Below are 19816 nucleotides of genomic sequence, written 5' to 3' on the forward strand. Positions count from 1 at the left end.
AAATCATTTGAATTAATTCGGACCTACTAACACTGATTTACAGTTCAAGTACTATACAATTTGGTACATCTCAGCTTTTTCTCCTTGTTTTCCTTTATTTTGAAAACCAGGTTCCCACTGAGACAGTAGATGATCAGTTGAAGGGCCTGATGCATCTCTTGTGTGCTACGTCAGGTCTTTGCAGGCCTTTTGTCCTCCACTTGTCCAGTTTCCTCACTTTTTATGGACACTCTGCACGGCAACCCCTGAGGCTACCAAAGCAAAAACACTGTATTATGCAGTCAGATTTTACAACGTCTGACTGTGTTTGCATGTCTTGAAACGTTTTTCACAGCAGCTTTCACAGGGAAGGTGAACTATAGAATTATAATTCAGTGTCAGTGTTTCCATGAAAGTAGCTTCAAAGTTACTCCACATAAACAAGTAAATGAATAAATTAAGAAAAATCGAAATAATAATGTGCACCATTAGTCCAAATATAAAATCTAAGTTCTCAGAAACAAGCACAGTACAGAATCTTTGAGCAAATTTAGCTTTCATTTTATATTAATATTTATTTCCATTTTCAGTTTCTTTGTTTTGTTTGCTTCAAATAATTTTTTTACAGTTTTCTTTTTTGGGGTAGGTGGGTGGGGGTTGCCATGGAGACAGCAGAAACAAGCCGTAAACTCAGAATTAACATACTTTTTTAACAGTTTTCTATTTTGTACATACAAAAGGCACAGAGCAACATCTATTCAGCATTCATCTGAAGCCTTTCTGAGCACCAGTTCAGATACAAAAAGAACAAAACTCACGGTCAGAGCTGAAGTCATCTATCAGGATTATTTCTTGAATCAATGATGGCGGACTTCGCATCAGGACACTGAGCGGGAAAAGAAAATAAGATAAGATAAGATAAGCTAAGACTTGATCCCATGGCAGGGAAATTTGTGCTGTGATAGAAGAAGATTAGAGCAAGCACACAAGTTGGTGTCATTTCTCCTGTCTAATTTGGCCACTTGCGTCATTACCTTTTAATGGTGCGAAGAAGAGTAGAGCGGGCCTCGTTGTGAAAAGTTATGACGATACTTGTGGAGGGAAGGTCTGTGTCATAAGTCAGAGCTGCACACCTGCACGCAGGGGTGAGAAGGTCACATGTGGTAACTCATACAAACCTGGACGTCTTGTATTCACGCACACACATGCTGGACACAGTTTCAGACACATGCGATTGGCCGAGCTGCCCCGCGGAGTCGTCTCTGCATTGTTGCTGTAGTGACATAGAAATATCCAGTTGCCCAGCAACATTCGCACAGATATCTGACCCTCCGTTTTAATCTGCTACCTGTTGCTGGGCGCATTGAGCCTAGGTTATAAGGTATGAAATTCAAATATCATACACCACAACGAAACAGGAAAATAAAGGCAACAATATACATTCACTAAGGAGTCATTATTACAAGATTAACAATCACTGCACGATTGCAGCGTTTGTTTAATTAGTAAGTCGTACGGGTATGTTCACATATTAGACGTGCTGCCATTTGATATAATTACATATGAGACTTTGATGTAATTTTGTAATGAAAAAGAAATCAACAGCAGCTTATAATAGGAACAGAAAATTAAACTGGGAAAATATAGCATGCGGAACCATTATCAGAAATAAAATGAAACATCTTTATAAAAATAGTTTGGATGTTCTCAAATGTTACAATCCTCGTGAAAACCCTCTGAGGAAAAAACAGTTTGCACCAATGACTTTCGAAAACATTCATTGGTTTGTACAGTGATGTGCTGTAAAAGCTGTCACAATGTATCATCAAGTCCTATTACCTTCTTGTAGCATGCTGTCAACGTATAAAAATTTAAAACGAGGGCTAAAATACCTTAGCAACCCGTGAGAGTGGTCAGAGACTCACTGGAATATCCATATGTCATATTCAAATATTTAAATTTGGAAGTGTGAAGATTTTCTATTCCACTTATGCTGTGGTTCGCAGTGTTTGTGGGGCAAGAACAGCACTTGGGTTTTATTTAGCACTATTTAGCCATCATGATCAAGACTCCTGTAGGGATTATTCTCAAAGGAAATTCTCTGGCCAGTGATTATTTTTAGTGTTTTTTAAACGTTGAATACAGCAGAATTTCTGAAATCACACGAAGTACGGAGGGCAGAGACAAAAGCTTGAATTTTTTCATAGTTAAAATAGACGTTTTGAGTGAATTTCTCCACTTTAGTAGGATTTTACATGATTTCACAGGTCAAAGCCTCTTAGGCCGGCTGTCCCTTTCAAACAAAGGTTTAAACAGTAGGTGGGTAAAGACTGTCTGCTCACATAGAAAACCAAGAACCTGTTCAACATAAGAAGTGCATTTTTAAAGATATGTATCTAAAATACTGAAAAAATATTTTAAATAATAAGCTAATTGTTGGTAAATAAACAGCTGGCAGTATTATACTATACAGCTCATACTGTTTAGAAGTTATGTTTTCTCCACCAACACTCTAAACAGCAGTTTCATCCAGTGAAACTAGCTTTCACGAGTTTACTGTAATTTAACAGGAGAATCACTTGTTTAATTATATATTATATAATTATACATATGCATGTATAATAACCTTTTACCTGCTTTCAGCCGAGCTCACACTTTGTTTATTGCCTATTGTCCTCTTCTGTTTATGACTCACTTGTGTTGTTTCCTGCAATTTTATGCCTCAGCGTAACAGTGAACAGAACGCGGCTTTAAAAAGGAGCAACCTGCTCTGCATAAATAAAGGTTGAATAAAAAAAGAACTTTCAGTTGGCAGCCATTTAGCTGCATTTTCCAGTTATAGAAGAAGCCCAACAATCACGGATAAGTGGATTTTAGAGCAATCTGGATAAAAAACAAAACTCAAAAGAGGGAAAATATCTTCTGAGAAAAACTAAAGGTTTGTTTTACTTCAACTCAAATGCAGATCTTTTGCACAGCTCATACAAGATTAGTCCCCGATCCACTTGTGCTGATCAGAGGAGGCAGACAGTACCTGGACTAACCCCGCTCACCTGTAGTGTCGAGTGTCTCGTATGGCTCGCTCGCTGCCCAGCCGGTCGCTCTCCTGCAGGTTGAAGGCATGGTCCTTGTACGGGTCGTCGCCTGGTTTCAGCTGCTTTGCTGCTAAGTAAGCCTTCTCATCGAAGCTGCCCAGCAGCTGGCCCTGCTGCTCGGCCCGAGGGGGCTGGGTCACCTGCACAAAATGATGAAAGCTGGATTCAAATGCTAAGAAAAACAAGGATTGTTGTGAATGACTGATACTCAAAAGTGTGCACGAGTGTGATTTAAATTGTATACACACACAAAACTCTCTTGCTGTCACTCAGGCATACACAGGTGATTTTGACTGTCAACACTCCACTCGCTCAGTGCCTTTTATCAACAATCAGCACCTATAATTCCTGTGAAAGTGACACACAAAGGGAACTGTCTGTCTTAACAAACTCTACAAGACACCTGTCTGCATTTGGGAATAATTTGGGATCCAGTATCCTCCTCAAGATAAGAGAAAAAACAACTCTGACATCTCTGAAGATTAAAAACAGCTCATCTGATATTTGTAAGCCCTTACACTCTGCTAACTAAACATCTCACAATCTTGTTTTTTTTAAATGTGACTTTGTAATATCTGTTCAGGGACATCCCCCCAAAAAGCCTCTTGGCAATCTCTGGCATATTTCCTGCCATAATTATTAATGTGCAGCATCCCTGCTAAATAAGGCAAAAAATAAATAAATTGCTTTAACTTTTAATCCAATGTGAAGAAAAGTACAAGCCAAGTGATTAAAATGTAAATGCTATTTTCTTATTCAGGTCATCGTGTCAGTGCTAACAGGGCAAAACGGGATGGGCACTCATCAAATCGGAATACATAGTCTATAAATCCTCAGTAATTAATGTTTTTTCCCCGCAAGGAGCTTTAACACTCTCTGGCAGCCTGGGTGAGTGGGAGGTTAAAATAGCTGATGAATACATAAAGGGAGATGAGAGCAGCCCTCATTAGAGATGCAACGGCAAAATGGACAGAGACAGAAAGGCAGCGGTTTTGTACTGCACCGCTTTATTAAAGGTCGGTGTAAGCAGGGGGATTTAGAGAAAGCTCCTGAAGAGGTTCAGGTAAGACTGACCTCATTTTCAGTCACCCCAGAGGAGCAGTATGACCCCGCAAGCCTCAAGGATTCATGCTCAAATATATCTGCGCTGCACAGCTAGAGAGAAAGCCAGCTGAAGGGCACACTTACTATAGCAGCGAGACCTCTAGTTTTAAGGCTGTAATGTATATTTTTCAACAGTGGACCAGGTGATGATAAAGCTCAAAATCTGACTGTTCAGTTTACCGCCTTTTAGCTCATTGTTTTGGTTTTTATTTGGTGGTTAATGGTGGGAATTCGAGGAGCAGCAGCCTTATTACATCAGCAACATGAAACAAACTAAACAAATTGCATCCAGCAGGTGAAAATAGTCATGCTGACATTATTCAGAATCAATGCTAATGTCACTTAATGCCTGGTGGAGGAATCTGTGCATGTGGGATTAAATTGGGCCAGCTAGCAGCTAGTACATACATTAGCTCATGAACTTGAGCTCTTTAGACTTCTTGGAATTTCTTTAAAAACTACACTAATTTATTTTGACAAGTGCATACAGTGGTGGCAGCATATTTCTGATAGATCAGCACAAAATACGGGTTTATGTTATTGAAATAACAGCAAAATGCTGCCTGAATTTGCAAAGTTTAGACATTACAGCTTACATAATATGTAAAATAGGTCTAAATTCTAGTCTATAAGCTTACTCATTATATTTTATATGATAGTCATTTTTTTATCTTTCAGAGAATTGCTGAGTTATGATGTTTTTTCTACAAAAGAAAAACAAAAATCAAAAATACGTAAAATACTAAGTCTCATTCTCTTGTATATACCAAATTGAAAGCTGTAATCATGAGCTGAGTACAAAATTTAATGAAATCCACTTCAATCAATTGATCATTAAAGTGATAACCAAGCTGTTTGAACTCACTCTATGCATCAAGTACATTTCACTGATAAGGACATATAATTTTCTATCTTTTTTTACATCTACTTGCTAATTAGATGTAGATAGATTTCTAATAAAATTACTCATCTGTATGCAAAACAGGATTAATCCTAATCCTAATTTCAGAAGCCATTTACAGATGGCAGGAGTATTTGAGGAAAACACCAAACAAAGCCCGGCAGCTTTAGCTTTGAAACAGTAACAGCTTCAACAAATCTAATCTGTTTGGCTCGATCGATTGGCAAACCAGATTAACTGCAGCCAATTACAGAAAAATTTAAATTTAAATTTCTTTGGCTGTTATTGTAACATTTTCTAGCCCTGTAACCTGATGCTTGTTACACAGAGAAATACATGAGAATTTATTTAGCTATTATTTATTTTTACGTATTTGATTGATGTTGAGCAAATTGAAATCAATTTTTCCAGGATGACAAAAACCAAACATAAATCCAATAAAATACCCAACTGAATGACATTTAAACTGAAATTAGATGTGTTTTTCATATAATTTAATCAAGGTTGATTAAGTATACCAGATTCATTTAGATGAAAATATAGAGGTGTGATAATTTATTTATTTATTTATTTATTTATTTAGGATAGTGCATGTTAATGAACATAAATGTAAAAAAAAAAAATTACATGAATGTAAACATACCAGATTATAGCCAAGGGCTCATTTCCATCTGTTGTCCTTAAGAATAAAAAATAGACATAATAATTCATAAAAATTCATCGTTCATTCATAATAAAAAATCCATCACCAAACTTACGCATACACACCATTCTGTTCCCAAATAAAACATTAAAACTATACAACTCATACATGATCACACACTTGATTTGTTTTGAATTATGCTCATTCAGCAGATTCTGGTAAATTTACAATCATTTTAAACAAGAACAGTTCTGGCTTTTTAGAGCTAAGGTACTCTATGTAAAGCAGGCTCTTAAGGCCCAAACTGTTATCATTTGTGAATGTAAACAAACTGTCCATTAGCAGTCTCTAAATCATCTCGGAGGGGACACAATCGGGGCTACGGGCCTATATTTATCACTGCTATTAATTTATCTTTTCAGGCTGGAGCCAAGCCTGAGATAACAGAGTCAGGCCATGGATTGGAAATCTGCAAAACAAGTGGGATAGCTTAATAAGTATATGTTGCATGTGAAATTCATTATTATGTTAAGTTCTTCTACCATAACGTGATATTTTGACTGTTTTTTATCTTCGCGTTGTTCTGATTTCTTTCCAAAATCCCTTGGTTATCTGTAAATATCATCATGACTAAATATTAAAAGCTACAAAAAATGGTACAGAGAGGATATTAAGATATAAATAACAGAAGGCGCTTTGAGGCTCGGTCCACTGAATTAAACATGAGCTTAGTCTGGAAGATGAACACATGTCCGCTCTTTCAGGCTGAGTTAAAAGACTCAACAAGTCACATGCAAGTGCAATCTGCCTGATTGCCCGGAGACGCAGCCCTGCTGTGGCTGTGGTAACAGATGAGTCCACAGAACATCTATGTAGGTGTGTACTAATTTGAATATATTTTATTTCACCCCATGTGTGAAGCACTTTGTGTATTTTTAAAAGTGCTACGTAAATGAAATTATTATTATTACTGTCAAGCTAGTTTTCATCATCAGCAAAACTGGTTCTTTTCTCTAAAGAGTATTTTTGGTCATTTAAAAAAGCAGACTTGCACATTTGGTATACGTTTGGAGACTGACATCTAACAGGGATTCATTTAAAATGAAAAGACACAATGCCAGGGGAAGGTAGTTTCAGGTCGAGCAAGACAGATACGTCCATAAACACTCTGTGAACAACAGCAATGAGCCACCTACATATTAGGCCTAGACCCTGCTCTGCAACTTTACATGGTCTGCCTCCTTTAGTAATAATACCACTTACAGTTGATCTTGGAATATCTAGGAGAAAGAAATTTCACAGTCCGACTTATTATAACAGTGGTTTTGTATGACAGCACCACACTCAGACTCAGTCAGCTCTTTAGAACGAGCCAGTCTTTCACAAATGTTTGTAAAGGCTACGTGCTTAAATTTATATGCCTGTGGCAATGGGACTGAACACACCTGAGTTCAAAGACTAAGAGGTGTGGCCCAACACTTTCATCCATATAGCTAATGTGTATTGATATGCAAATTTTCTTTTCAGAGAAAGATGGGTGGGTAAATTTAGAAATTATATCCCAGTGTAGGTGTCGGCTCATCGAGGATTCTATAAGAACACATGAGTTTGGAATAATTATAGAGCTGTTTCTGCTTTAGTCATTTCATCTTATTTGGGTTAAGTCAGTCAGGAAAGAAATATGCGCTGCATTTCTTTAGGACATACCAGGATCGAACAGGGTTTATACTACAGGCAATCGAATTTAAACAAACCACGCACACTTTGCAGATTAGATGGGTTTTGGAGTTAAAACTCTTGATAAATAAGAAAAAAAACCATTTTCTTGGAATGCTGCTTATTTTTGCAATGTTTATCCGGGTTTTAAAAGCTTTTGTGTTTGTGTAGTGGAAGTTGCCAAACTACAAAGCATTAGTTGAGCTTTGTACTCTCACAAAGTCTTCAAGTTATGTATGCATCACTGTAATGGAATATGTAGTTAATCCTAGCTCAGACGAGATTGTTAACAGCACAGTTCTCTCATGAAGTGTATGTCAGAAATAATGTTTGACAAAAAAAAAAAAAGTCTGGGCACCCAGACCAGCAGTCTGAGCCGGTTCCAGGTACTGACAACTTCTTATTATCAAATCATACATTAATAATGTTAGTAACCAAAAAAAAAAAATTAGTAGGGGGGACACGTGTTGCAAGAAAAAATGACAAAGTAATTGGCTGATGTGGCTCTGCGATGACATGATATGAGGGGAGCTGTGCAGGTTGGCGAGGCTGTCAGTTAGTGTGAACTCTAAAATCAAATTAGACGATGAAAAATGCTCGTGCACTTGGTTACTGTAGCAAAACAAAAGCAATTCTGGGAAACTGGAGGCTCAGTGGGAGAAATGTGGAGGAAAAAAGTGGAGACAGTGCCGACAGCTTTCAAAGATGATGTATTAGTGATTCAAAAGCATTTAATGAACATAAGTGACAAAAAAGAGAGGCCTAAGAGGACGGAAGGAGGAGAGAATGACAAGAAAGAAGGATGGAAAGAAAGAAATTGTTAAGGAGGGAATACATGAAAAAGAAATAGATAGATGGTGGAAAAAAAATAGATAACTAATGAAGAAGATAAAATAAAGATACAAAGGAAATAAGGAAAGAATAAAGAATGAGAGGAGAGATTAAGTGAAAAGAAAGGAAGGGAAAAATAAACAATTGGAAAGTCTGTAAGAAAGAAAGAAAGAAAGAAAGCCTTCCTCTGTACCAGCCTGCTCTTGTTGAACCGTGGGACCCTGCTGTGCCGAGCTGGCAGCCTGTGAGCTTCAGGTCAGATTACCAGGACAAACTACAACTAGAAAATCTCAGTTTGGTGATAAAGGTGAACGACCCCGCTGAGCAAATCAAAGATTACAAACAGTAAAGGCTTCACTTTCAAAACTAAAGCATACAGACCAAAGAACAATCTGATTAGAAGTGAGGTCTGTTTATGGTTCAGCAGCAGTTTGCAGTTTATGGCACAAGCTTGTAAACTGTGACGGGGACATGATACACCTCGCTCTCTCCTCTGACTGCAGTCACACTGAGGGTTTTTTAAACTAATTCCATATTTGTTTGTGTGCATTCTCCGATCATCGCCCTACTCTTGGCCAGTGCTCACACACTAATGCAAACCACAGCTTCCTCTCTTCTGCTCCAGAGGGCCTGCCTGCATAGATGCCACAACAACCCCACTGCTTGGTATTTGCCCCTGAATTAATAAATCCTGCGAACAACGCTTTAACAATTTGGCTGCTGCTGGAGGGAAACGCTTTGACATGTTGGCACACAACCCCAGCCACATCTGAGGCAATTTTATTGGTCTAGTAAATTGTGAAAGAGGCTCGAGTGTGCAGTATTTCCACATCAGTCCCTGTCTCCTTAAAACTGAACTGGATACACACACTTAAGTGATTTTTATATTTGCTTACTGGGTGGTAGTGGCATAGATATCTGAGGGAAAGTGCTTGGTTATGCCTTTGCCCTAAAAATATTCTATTAAGATTCACTTTTACTTTAAATTTTACACATAATCTCTTATTGTTTAAGCAAAAACCTTTCCACCTTCTGACAAGATTAAAAGGAGCTTTTAGTCATTTATATTGAGTCAATGACCTGTCAGTTATTCCCAGGATACCAGATTATTTTTCTGCACTGCTCTAAAAGCACAAGCTACAGGTCTTGTATCTCTTCACACTAAATGCAATAGAAAGCCTGCAGCCCGACTAGACTGGATATTCTAATCTGAGCTGGCATGTAGCCAGTTCCAGCTCTATACTGTTCAGATCGCGTCTGTAGGCTGTGTTGCAACCTGGTGGCTACTAAAAGTCAAGCCTGACGACCACCACACCTACAGTCTCGGTATTTTTCCTCCTTCCCTCAGGCAACAACAGGCGAATACAGACATGACCTGACTGAAACAGGCCCTTTAATGACAGAATGCCCGACCTGGGAGTCCGTGTTTTTCACCTCACATTTGCAATCAGGGAAAGGTCGCAGCATAATGTGGTTTACTAGGCGTTTGCGCACGACGCACGAGACTTACGGAAAGCCTCTTACGGGTACTTGAGGTTCCCTGGCGTCGGGTGTGCAGCTCAGAAAGGCGGGGAAACGCAACAAAATAGGGCTGCACGGCAGGCTGTAGATTGCTCTGCAGGTTGCGTGCACCTGACGAGGTTGAAGTCGGCGCTCAAGCCTGCAGCCTACACGTCCAGTCAAACTGTGACACTTACAGCTGTGCAGCACCACCTCCACCTCCATCCTCATCATCCGTGGGTTCGCGCACACACATGCACATCAACATGCAGCACACACTCTCCTGCAGCTCGGCGCCTTCAGCAACAGCGCCGCTCTCATCCCCCCTTTCCTCTTTATCCCTCACAGCCGTGCTCACTCACTATCAGCGGGATGGTCCTGTCATCCCGGTGAATCTCCAGTCGACCGGGGATCACCTTCTGCCCGTGGCCCCTGCCGCGAGTCTGCGAAGCCGATGACGACGGCGACGACTGGGGCTTGTTGTCCTGCCACAGGTAATAAAACGTCCCTAAGATCCATGCAACGGTCAGAATCGCGATGGCGTTGGCCCGTATCCTTCGCATGGTGAGCCCATACGGAGGGCTCCGCAGCCTGGCTGGTTCAGGTCCGTGCGCCGTGGAAGGTACAGCCTCCCACGCCGGTGATGGGTCGAACCGCAGCGCAGACAGACAGCCTCTCTGTCTCTGCGCGTACAGCCGCTTCTACCAGAGCGATGCCTCTCTGCTGGGATTTGCGCACTGACAGAGCCACGGTCCTAGCGCCGAGTCATATCATCTCCCCACTCTCAAACACTCGCGCGCTCACGCACGCTCACGCGTTATCCATCCGCTGGCTGTGATGAGGAGAGCGCGTCCAATCTACGACGAGCAGCTGACACGCAAGCTTGGGTGCAGATCATTGGGGGAAACAAAGGAAAGACTCAGATGAGAGATCTTCACTTCTGGCTCTTTCAAGCTTTAATTCGCGGTGATCTTTTAGTTTTTACTCCCTTTGCGCGTCACTGAAGCAATGCTGGTTGGTTTTACCTACATGAACATCACCTCTTTCCCTTTAAACCAAAAGCAGCTCCCCTTGTTTGTAGAATAGCCAAAGCATTAAGGGTGTAGGGTAGCTAAGTCGACCTCCACCCAATGCTTTAGAACGGCATTTGGAACAGATTTGAGGAGCTGTGTCTTTGTACTTCGAGTTTCCGAAGGTAGTTTTTAGAGGCAAATATTTTACTTTTAGTCTTTAAAGTTGATTCGTTTAAATAACACGAGGCATTTTTGGAGGTTCAGCATCCTGAAGAAGAAAATCAGAGGTGAAATAGAAAATGTTGGGCTGTAACTAAATGTGTTTATGAGTCTTTATTACAATACAAAAATAATTAATAGGGGAAAAATGCTCATCACATTCACAGAAATGTTTGGATGTCTTTTTCTTATTCTGTTTGTAGTATTATAAAAACGAAGAAAAACAGCAAGTTTCGTTCTATAAAAAAACTACAAATGAGCAATTCATTTGCATTATTTAATTCATCTACCAATCAATAAACCGATTTTTAAAGCTGTGGTAAGTTGGGTTTTAAGAGGAAAATCAATAATAACCTTTCAGCTTATTATAATTTAGCAGTCTGGGAGAGAACTGGGCTGCTTTACCTCAGTGGGCTTTCAGGCTTTTATGACAGGAGACTTTGGCCAATCAGTGCTCTTTTAAAATCTCCCATTCAGACATTTTCAGGATAAAACAAAACTCTTATTATAACAAAGTGGGGTTGAGCAATAGTTAAGTAGTGGGTTTTCATCTGGTCCCCTTTACTTGCTATTTTTCAGCAGATGAGAAGCACATGCAAATGACCATCTGGTGGGCATTGCTTAGAACAAAGATGGGAGAGCTGTAGGAGAAGCCGCAGTCGTGTTTTTGTCTTTTTTCCACATCTCCGTCTCCACGTCACTTTGCATCACTTCAGTCCAATCCAGGTTTATTTATACAGGGCCAATTCCCAACAACAGTCGCCTGAAAGTGATTTATACTATAAAGACCCTACTGTATTTGAGGAACATCCCTGCACTTAAACAATCCTCTGTGAGCCAACACTTTGCGACGACGGGAAGGAAAAAAATCTCTTTTAACAGGAGGCATGCTGCTATATAAACACAGCGACTGAAACGTGCTCAGTGTGTCATATGACATCCTGCAGCAGCCTGAACCTATGACATCATAATTAACTGATTGTTCAGGGTCACTTAATCCTGGTTTAAGCTTTATCAAAAAGGAAAGTTTTGAGTCCAATCTTAAACATATCTCTATTTAGCTGTGTATGTGTGATTGCACTGTCTCTTATGGGTCCAACACTCATGACAAATGGCAACTTATTGATCAAGCATGGTGTCCAACCATGCAGATAATTAGGTTTTGTCCCTGCAATTTATAATGGAGGTCAGTGTAGTTTAATCTGTGGTGTGCAAAGCATGAAAAAAAACGTCACCTTCTTCTATTCCAGCAACAGTGGTTCTCTTATTTCTTAATTTGCAAATGTAATTGGATTAGTTTCTTATGCACAGAGATATGAATCAAAACTGAAATGAAATGCTGGCCAAATAAAACCAGAACCGAACCAGCTACACATAATGAGAAAAAATTCATTCACTTAAATATATTGACCCTTTTAATTTCTTCAGTACAACATCTGCTTCATGCTGAATCTAAATAAAACCTGCTGCAACATTTTTCCTCATTGCACAGGTAGGCTCATTAGTCTACCTATGCATTTTAAATAACGCTTCTAAATTTGGAGCCTCCAGCTCTCGCCGAGTAAATTAAGCAATGCAGCTAAACCGATCACGAAGACAAAGGAAGACTTTGTAGCAGCATGAATATTTAACTCTTGGTTTGCACAGATGACCTTTGCAACTATGACATATTCTGTGTGCGAATAAATCAGAGGCGTACGAAAAAGTCAGAATACATTAGCCTGAGAGGACCCCTCTCCAAAATCCGTAACAACCTTTAAACGGCCTCAGACACCAGCGAAGAAATCAGAGCAGCGCTATAACACCCCAGAGGCATAACAGAGCTGTGGAGGCTGAAATTTCTCATCTTATTCCCTCTCTGCTACAAGAAACAGAAAAAACAGCCCACAATATGAGCTCATCCAGCCCCACCTAACAGAAAATGCTATGTGTGCGACGTCCTCACAAAGCTAGGCCCACCGCTACAACATTGGGAATCAGGAATGCCGAGTTTTCCTTGACAGAAGAAGATAAAGAAATGTGATCCAGCAACGGTGGAGGGAAGGCAACGAGGAGCAAAATGAAATCAATAACTGGAACACAAACCCGTCTGCAGCTGTGCACTGTTATGTTTTTAATTGCTGATGAATTCAAGCAATTATTTTGTGATGAAGCACGCTCAGAAATGCCAACAGGCTTACTTTTCTCTGTTATTTCTGGTGTTTAATAGAACCACTTTCTAATGAGTTTATAACTCCTGTGGCTTTAAATTTCTAAAAAGCTAATTACATGCTTTTTGCATCAGTTGTAAGCGTGGGTGAGAGCTTGTAAAAAAAAAAAAAGAACTCCCTTTACCACTATGGTGTATGGTCATTCCACGAGGAACACAGACAGTTGGTTGCACTAATTAACATAAGGTATCTTTGGACCGTGGGTGGATGCCAGAATACCAGGGCAGCCACAGGGAAAGCTTGCAAACACCAAACAGAAAGGCCTCAGTCGGGAGGTGGAATCAAACCCAGAACTTTTTTCCTGTGAGGCTGAATCAAATTATTAAGTATTTATCAATAGATCATCATATACAAATGCACAATCATGAAAGGATAAATGCTAAACAAAGGATTTGCAACCTGGCAACCCAAACCTGATTGTTATTGAAGAGAAAGCATGCAAGGTCAAATTAAAGTTGACGTATCATAACAAAATAACAGCAGGTCACTGAGTAATCCCATAAAGCTACTTTTGGCTGCTCCCTTATTCACAAGGGGTCACCACAGTGGGCAGCTCCGCATGTCTGGTTTTCACGCCGGATGCCCTTCCTGATGCAACCCTGAAGGGATTTGTGTCTCTCCCAGGATCACCCCGGGGATCTTTTGGTTGTAAACATGCCAACCGCTACACTACGAAGCCAGTTACAGCATACAGTAAAAGACTGGCAGCAGCCTCAACCAGTAGCCATCATAGGCCCCTTATTTTCTTCCGAGTGTCTTTTTCATTATTTATTCCCTCTCTTCCATCCCTTCACTGAGAGACCCATCAGGCAGCGAGCTCTGCCCTCCATCCAGGCTGAGTATATAGAAAGGGAAGGTCACAGGGGTCAGAGCCACATCTGGCTCAAGGCTGGGAGATATTTGTCTTCATTCGTACAGACAGGGCTGCGCCTCTCGCGGCTCTGCTGTCACAGTTATCTTTGGGAAAGACAGTGACACCCCAAAGCAGGGAGGGAAAAGTCTCTACACATTGAGACAAGGAGAGGATAAAAGAAGATAAACACACACAGCAGCCATGGTGAGGTGTTGGTACTGCCAGCTTAGCTGGGAACACCGCACACTCTAACGTCTCATGGAATTTTCTTCTTACATGGGGCCTGGCAATCAAGCTCTTAACAGGCCTTTTAAAGGTGCAGACAGGGAACCCTGGTTGCATGGGGGGCTGACAGCAGAGCAAACCTACTGCTAAAGTCAATATTGTCTCTCCTGAGATGTGTGGAAAGACAAAGCTCCACATTCCCACAACACAATCAAGCCTGCAAGGACTCTGCTGTTTCCTAAAATCTCTACTAGCTGGAAGGTTTCCATACCGATTATGACCTCTGACCTCTTTGTCCTTGAGGAGGTTTAACAGAGTATTGCATGATGGTTGTCACACAAAACATATTTTGCATCACACTTTGCAGTGTGTTCTGTATGTTTGTTTATTGCAAACACAGCTACAGACAGTCACCAGCAATTTTAGTTCCGGTGAGAATCACTGTCGGCATTTCACACAACTTTGCCAGACCCCCCCCCCCCCCCCCCCCCCCCTCTCCAAAAAAAAACCCCCCCAAAAAAACAAGCCTCTATGGAATTCCTCTATAATAATAGTGGAAACTCAGCCCACTCGACTGCCTCTCGGCTGTATCCGGTGATCATCGAGCTCTAAGAAATACAAGTTTAATCTTGCGTGTGTGTGTCTGTGCATTGTGTATATATTATGCAAATACAAAGTGTCAGAACACAGAGACAAAGCAGGAATTTATGCGAGCATCTGTCCTGATGCATATGGAGCAGGGTTTCAGCTTCTGGTGCTTCACTGAAGGCCAGATGGGACTTTACCGAGTCTGCTCTGTATAACTGGAGTATTTTTACATCAGGCATAACTCAGGGTGGCAGGTCTTGTTTAGCACTTTCACCTCAGACCAAGAGGGTGACTGGTTTGCTCCTGATGGCCTGGTGGAACTTCTTGTGTGGATATTGTCGACTCTCGGTTCTCTGTTTCCTCTCCAAGTCCAAAGACATATATGTTAGGTTACTCTGTGACTCTAAATTGTCTATAGTGAGCGTAAAGTAACTGGCAAACTGTCTAGGGTGCACCTTACCTCTCACCCTATGACAGCTGGGATAGCTCCAGCACCCTTACAAGCATGGAAATGTTAAGCAATTTAAAAAAAAAATAGAAGGGTAGTATAAGAAGCACTCCTTTTAGGCTTTAGAGGAGTATCTAAAACTGAAATATTGCAGACTTAACTGTGCATTCAGCAAAGTCTTCAAACATCCATAGAAACTTCCGAGACCTCTGAGCGCACACCTAATAATTAAATGACAAAAATTTCTGGCTTTACAAGGTAATGGTTCCAGGATTATACATGTCTCAGTGACAGTAGTTTTACAGCAAGACTCAGCTGAGAAATGAACTAATTTGTTTTATTGCTGAGAAAGGAGAAAGTCACAGTTTCCCTTCTCTTGTATATAAAGCTCGAGCCATGCGTGTGAAGTGTAGTTTGGCATAAAGTCTGCAACGGTTAGAGAAAGAACAAGCCCAGCTCTATTCAAGGACAAAGGTAAGGTTAATTGTTTAACAAATCACACCTTGGTTTACACATTTGTCTGATATTAAAAGTTCCCCGATTTGAGATATGGAGAAGACACTATTATGAGTTATGTCAGGAAGGGTGGTGTGCTGACCCTTTGTGAATAAGCGAGCAGCTGAAAGGAGCTTTTAGCTTGCAGAATCCACCTTATAGTTCCTCTAAAGCTCACTGATAATAAGATTTTGCGTTTGGCTGGTTAATATTTAGAAAAACTGCTCAAAAATATAGCACAGCTTGGCTAGCTGTTTTCCACTCTTTAGTCTTTGTGCTAAGCTGATTGCACAGCCCCAAGTTTGAGATTGAAAGCTTGTTCTCGACTGAAAGTTAAAAAGAAGAACAATGAATTTCAAGTCTCAAGTCTGAGCAGTTAATTAAAAGTCCATCTGCTATAAAGAGCTTCATCTTCCAAGCGGTTCTTCTCTCAAGGCCTTTCAGGTGCTCCAGTTTTGTTTAACTCTTTGGTTTTCAGTTCAGTTCCATTCAGTTTAATCAATTTAGTTCAGTGATGAAGAGAAAACCCTTTGATTTTTGAGTTTGAGGAAACCCAGCAGTCTGACTTAAAGCCTACAGATGCCTGACTGCAAGATAGATTGTATACAGGAAGTGCAGAATTATTAGGCAAATGAGTATTTTGTCCACATCATCCTCTTCATGCATGTTGTCTTACTCCAAGCTGTATAGGCTCGAAAGCCTACTACCAATTAAGCATATTAGGTGATGTGCATCTCTGTAATGAGAAGGGGTGTGGTCTAATGACATCAACACCCTATATCAGGTGTGCATAATTATTAGGCAACGTCCTTTCCTTTGGCAAAATGGGTCAAAAGAAGGACTTGGCAGGCTCAGAAAAGTCAAAAATAGTGAGATATCTTGCAGAGGGATGCAGCAGTCTCAAAAGTGCAAAGCTTCTGAAGCGTGATCATCGAACAATCAAGCGTTTCATTCAAAATATTCAAAAGAATATTTTTTCATTCAAAAGAAAAAAAGAGAAATGTTATAATAAGTTGCATATATTGGACACCCAGTTCAAGTATTGACACTTTTAATGAATGGATAGAAAAAACGTTTGCTTCGGTGAACCAAAAATTACTATTTATCTGTGGTGATTTTAATATTGATTTGCTAAATCCAACAAGGTTAAAAGCCATTGATGACTTTACTGACACGATGTACAGCTCATCACTACATGTATATCCAACAATAACAAAGCCAAGCAGAATAACATCCCATAGCGCCACTATTATTGACAATATTTTTACTAATGTCATGGATTTCCAAATTAATAGTGGCCTGCTTGTCTGTGATATAACTGACCACTTACCAGTTTTTGCTTATGAGGCTTATGATAATTTTCTAGATATTTTTACTATGTGGTACAATAAACATTGTCCTGTAAACGAACACATGACAAAGAAAAAAAAGATAAAAAGTCCTTGGCTCACAAAAGGAATTATTAATGCTTGCAAAAAGAAAAACAATCTGTATAAACAGTTTATCAAAGTAAAAACAAAAGAAGTGGAACAAAGATATAAAGCATATAGAAATAAATTGACTGATATTATAAGAACGAGCAAACAACTTTATTATAGAAGAAGATTATATGAAAATAAAAACAATATAAAAGGAACTTGGGATGTGTTAAATAACTTAATTAAACAAGGATCTTCTGGAACATCATATCCTGAATATTTTACTGATGCAAATGGTGAAAATCACAACATGAGTAATATTGTCGATGGGTTCAATAAATTCTTCATAAATGTTGGCCCTGAACGAGCAGCGGACATCCCGTGTCACAAAAATGAAAATATCAGTAATATAAAATCAAATCCCTTTTCACTGTTCCTCTCAGCTACAAATGAGCACGAAGTAATAAATATCACATTAAAATGTAAAAGTAAGTCTTCAATGGATTATCATGACATAAATATGTCTGTAGTTAAACAGGTTATTCTGAATATTGCTAGTCCCTTAACATATATCTGTAATTTATCATTTCAGTCCGGTTGTTTTCCAAAAAAAAAAATGAAAATTGCGAAAGTAATACCACTATATAAAAGTAATGACAAACACAGTTTTACCAATTATAGGCCTATTTCTCTACTGCCTCAATTCTCAAAAATTCTAGAAAAACTTTTTAATTCAAGATGAGAAAAATTCCTTGAAAAACATCAAATAATAAATGTTGGTCAGTATGGTTTCAGAACACAAAGAACCACTTCAATGGCGATAATTGAGGCATTAGAAGAAATTACTGATACACTGGATAAAAATAAATATGCAGTTGGTATTTTTGTTGATCTCAAAAAGGCCTTCGACACAATCAATCACTCAATTTTATTGGATAAATTGGAAAGATATGGTATTCGAGGGAAAGCTGGTAACTGGTTAAAAAGTTACCTAACGGGTCGGGAGCAATATGTTAGCATAGGGCATTACCATTCAGAGAAACTTGGTATTACATGTGGTGTTCCCCAAGGGTCAGTGTTGGGACCAAAACTTTTCAATGTATACATAAATGATATTTTTGATGTTTCTCAAGTACTTACACTCATACTGTTCGCAGATGACACCAACATATTTTTCAGTAGTGATGATTATACTGATCTTGTAATGACTGTAAACAGGGAGCTAAAATTAATTTTAAAAAATGGATGGACATAAATAAATTATCATTAAATATAAATAAAACTAAAGCAATGTTTTTTGGTAATTTAAAATATAATATAGAATTACCAATTGTCATTGAAGGTGTACCAATTGATAATGTGAGTGAAAACAAATTTTTGGGAGTCGTAATTGATAATAAAATTTCATGGAAACCCCACGTCAGACACATAAAAACCAAAATTTCCAGAAGCCTCGCAGTTTTGAACAAAGTGAAACAATTCCTTGATAAAGATGCACTTTGTACTCTGTACTGTACCCTGGTTCTTCCATATCTTACATATTGTGTGGAAGTGTGGGGAAATACATATAATAATACAACTAATCCATTAGTCACAGTACAGAAATGAGCACTGCGTATAATTCACAAGGCTGGTTATCTAGATCATACTCACAAATTCTTTCTTCAGGCAAAGTTACTTAAATTCCAGGATCTGGTTAATTACAATACATCCATAATTTTGTAAAAAGCTTTTACTAAACTTTTACCGGCAAATTTACAAACTAGATTTGAAATTCGAGAAAAGGTTTATAATGTGAGAGGCTTTGGAGAATTCAAATTACCCAGAACTCGAACAACCCGTAAAGGTTTTTGTGTGTCTGTATGTGGTGTGAAAATCTGGAACAGTCTGAGTTTACAATTGAAACAATGCAAAAATATTCATAGATTTAAATTTCTCTACAAACAGTTGGTCTGGTCACAGTATACTCAATGATGCTTTTAGTGTGCTCTGTAATGTCTGTTCTCTTACCATTGCTGGTATGGATTCAAAAAAAAAAGAAAAAAAAAGTGTGCGTATGTATGTACATATATGTACATGTGTGTGTAGATATATATGTATGTATACGTATGTGTGTTTGTTTCTTGTAATTATTACTGCCTGTTACCTGTGGTAATGCAATTTATAATTTATATATTCTGTATTCAGTTATGAAGGCTCTAATTGTTGGTTGCGAGCTGCCGCTTAGATGCTTGTATCTGCCCGGGGCTGTTGATGGGTCTGTATGCAATGATGGGCGTAGCTGCGGGAAGTTTATTGTTTTTTTTGTTGATGAGTGAGTATAGGGGTGGGATTTAATAAGTTTTCTTCGTCCCACTCCTTTTTCAGGCAATTTTTGTTTTTTGTTTTGTGCATTTTATGTTCAATATAGGTATTTGTTGTGCCTGAAAATGAACAAATAAATGAATGAATGAATGAATGAATGAATGAATGAATGAATGAATGAAAAATAGTCAACAGGGTCGCAAGAAGCGTGTGGAAAAACCAAGGCGCAAAATAACTGCCCATGAACTGAGAAAAGTCAAGCGTGCAGCTGCCA

The 19816-nt window shown here is 39.2% G+C and overlaps 1 protein-coding gene across 1 annotated transcript in view; it reads right to left on the minus strand.

The window, feature by feature from the left end:
* galnt16 (UDP-N-acetyl-alpha-D-galactosamine:polypeptide N-acetylgalactosaminyltransferase 16) overlaps positions 1–10568 on the minus strand; it is a 36649-nt gene extending 26081 nt beyond the window's left edge. Inside the window, exons 1-4 of the mRNA XM_080871050.1 lie at positions 10132–10568; positions 3033–3214; positions 1014–1112; positions 798–865 (exon numbers count right to left, since the gene is read on the minus strand). Coding sequence (XP_080727176.1) covers positions 798–865; positions 1014–1112; positions 3033–3214; positions 10132–10332 — 550 coding nt within the window. The 5' untranslated portion in view covers positions 10333–10568. The remainder of the gene's footprint in view (positions 1–797; positions 866–1013; positions 1113–3032; positions 3215–10131) is intronic.
* Between the last annotated feature and the right edge of the window lie 9248 nt (positions 10569–19816).

The sequence above is a fragment of the Rhamphochromis sp. 'chilingali' genome (assembly GCF_963969265.1).
Source record: "Rhamphochromis sp. 'chilingali' genome assembly, chromosome: 21".
Classification (NCBI taxonomy): Eukaryota; Metazoa; Chordata; class Actinopteri; order Cichliformes; family Cichlidae; genus Rhamphochromis; species Rhamphochromis sp. 'chilingali'.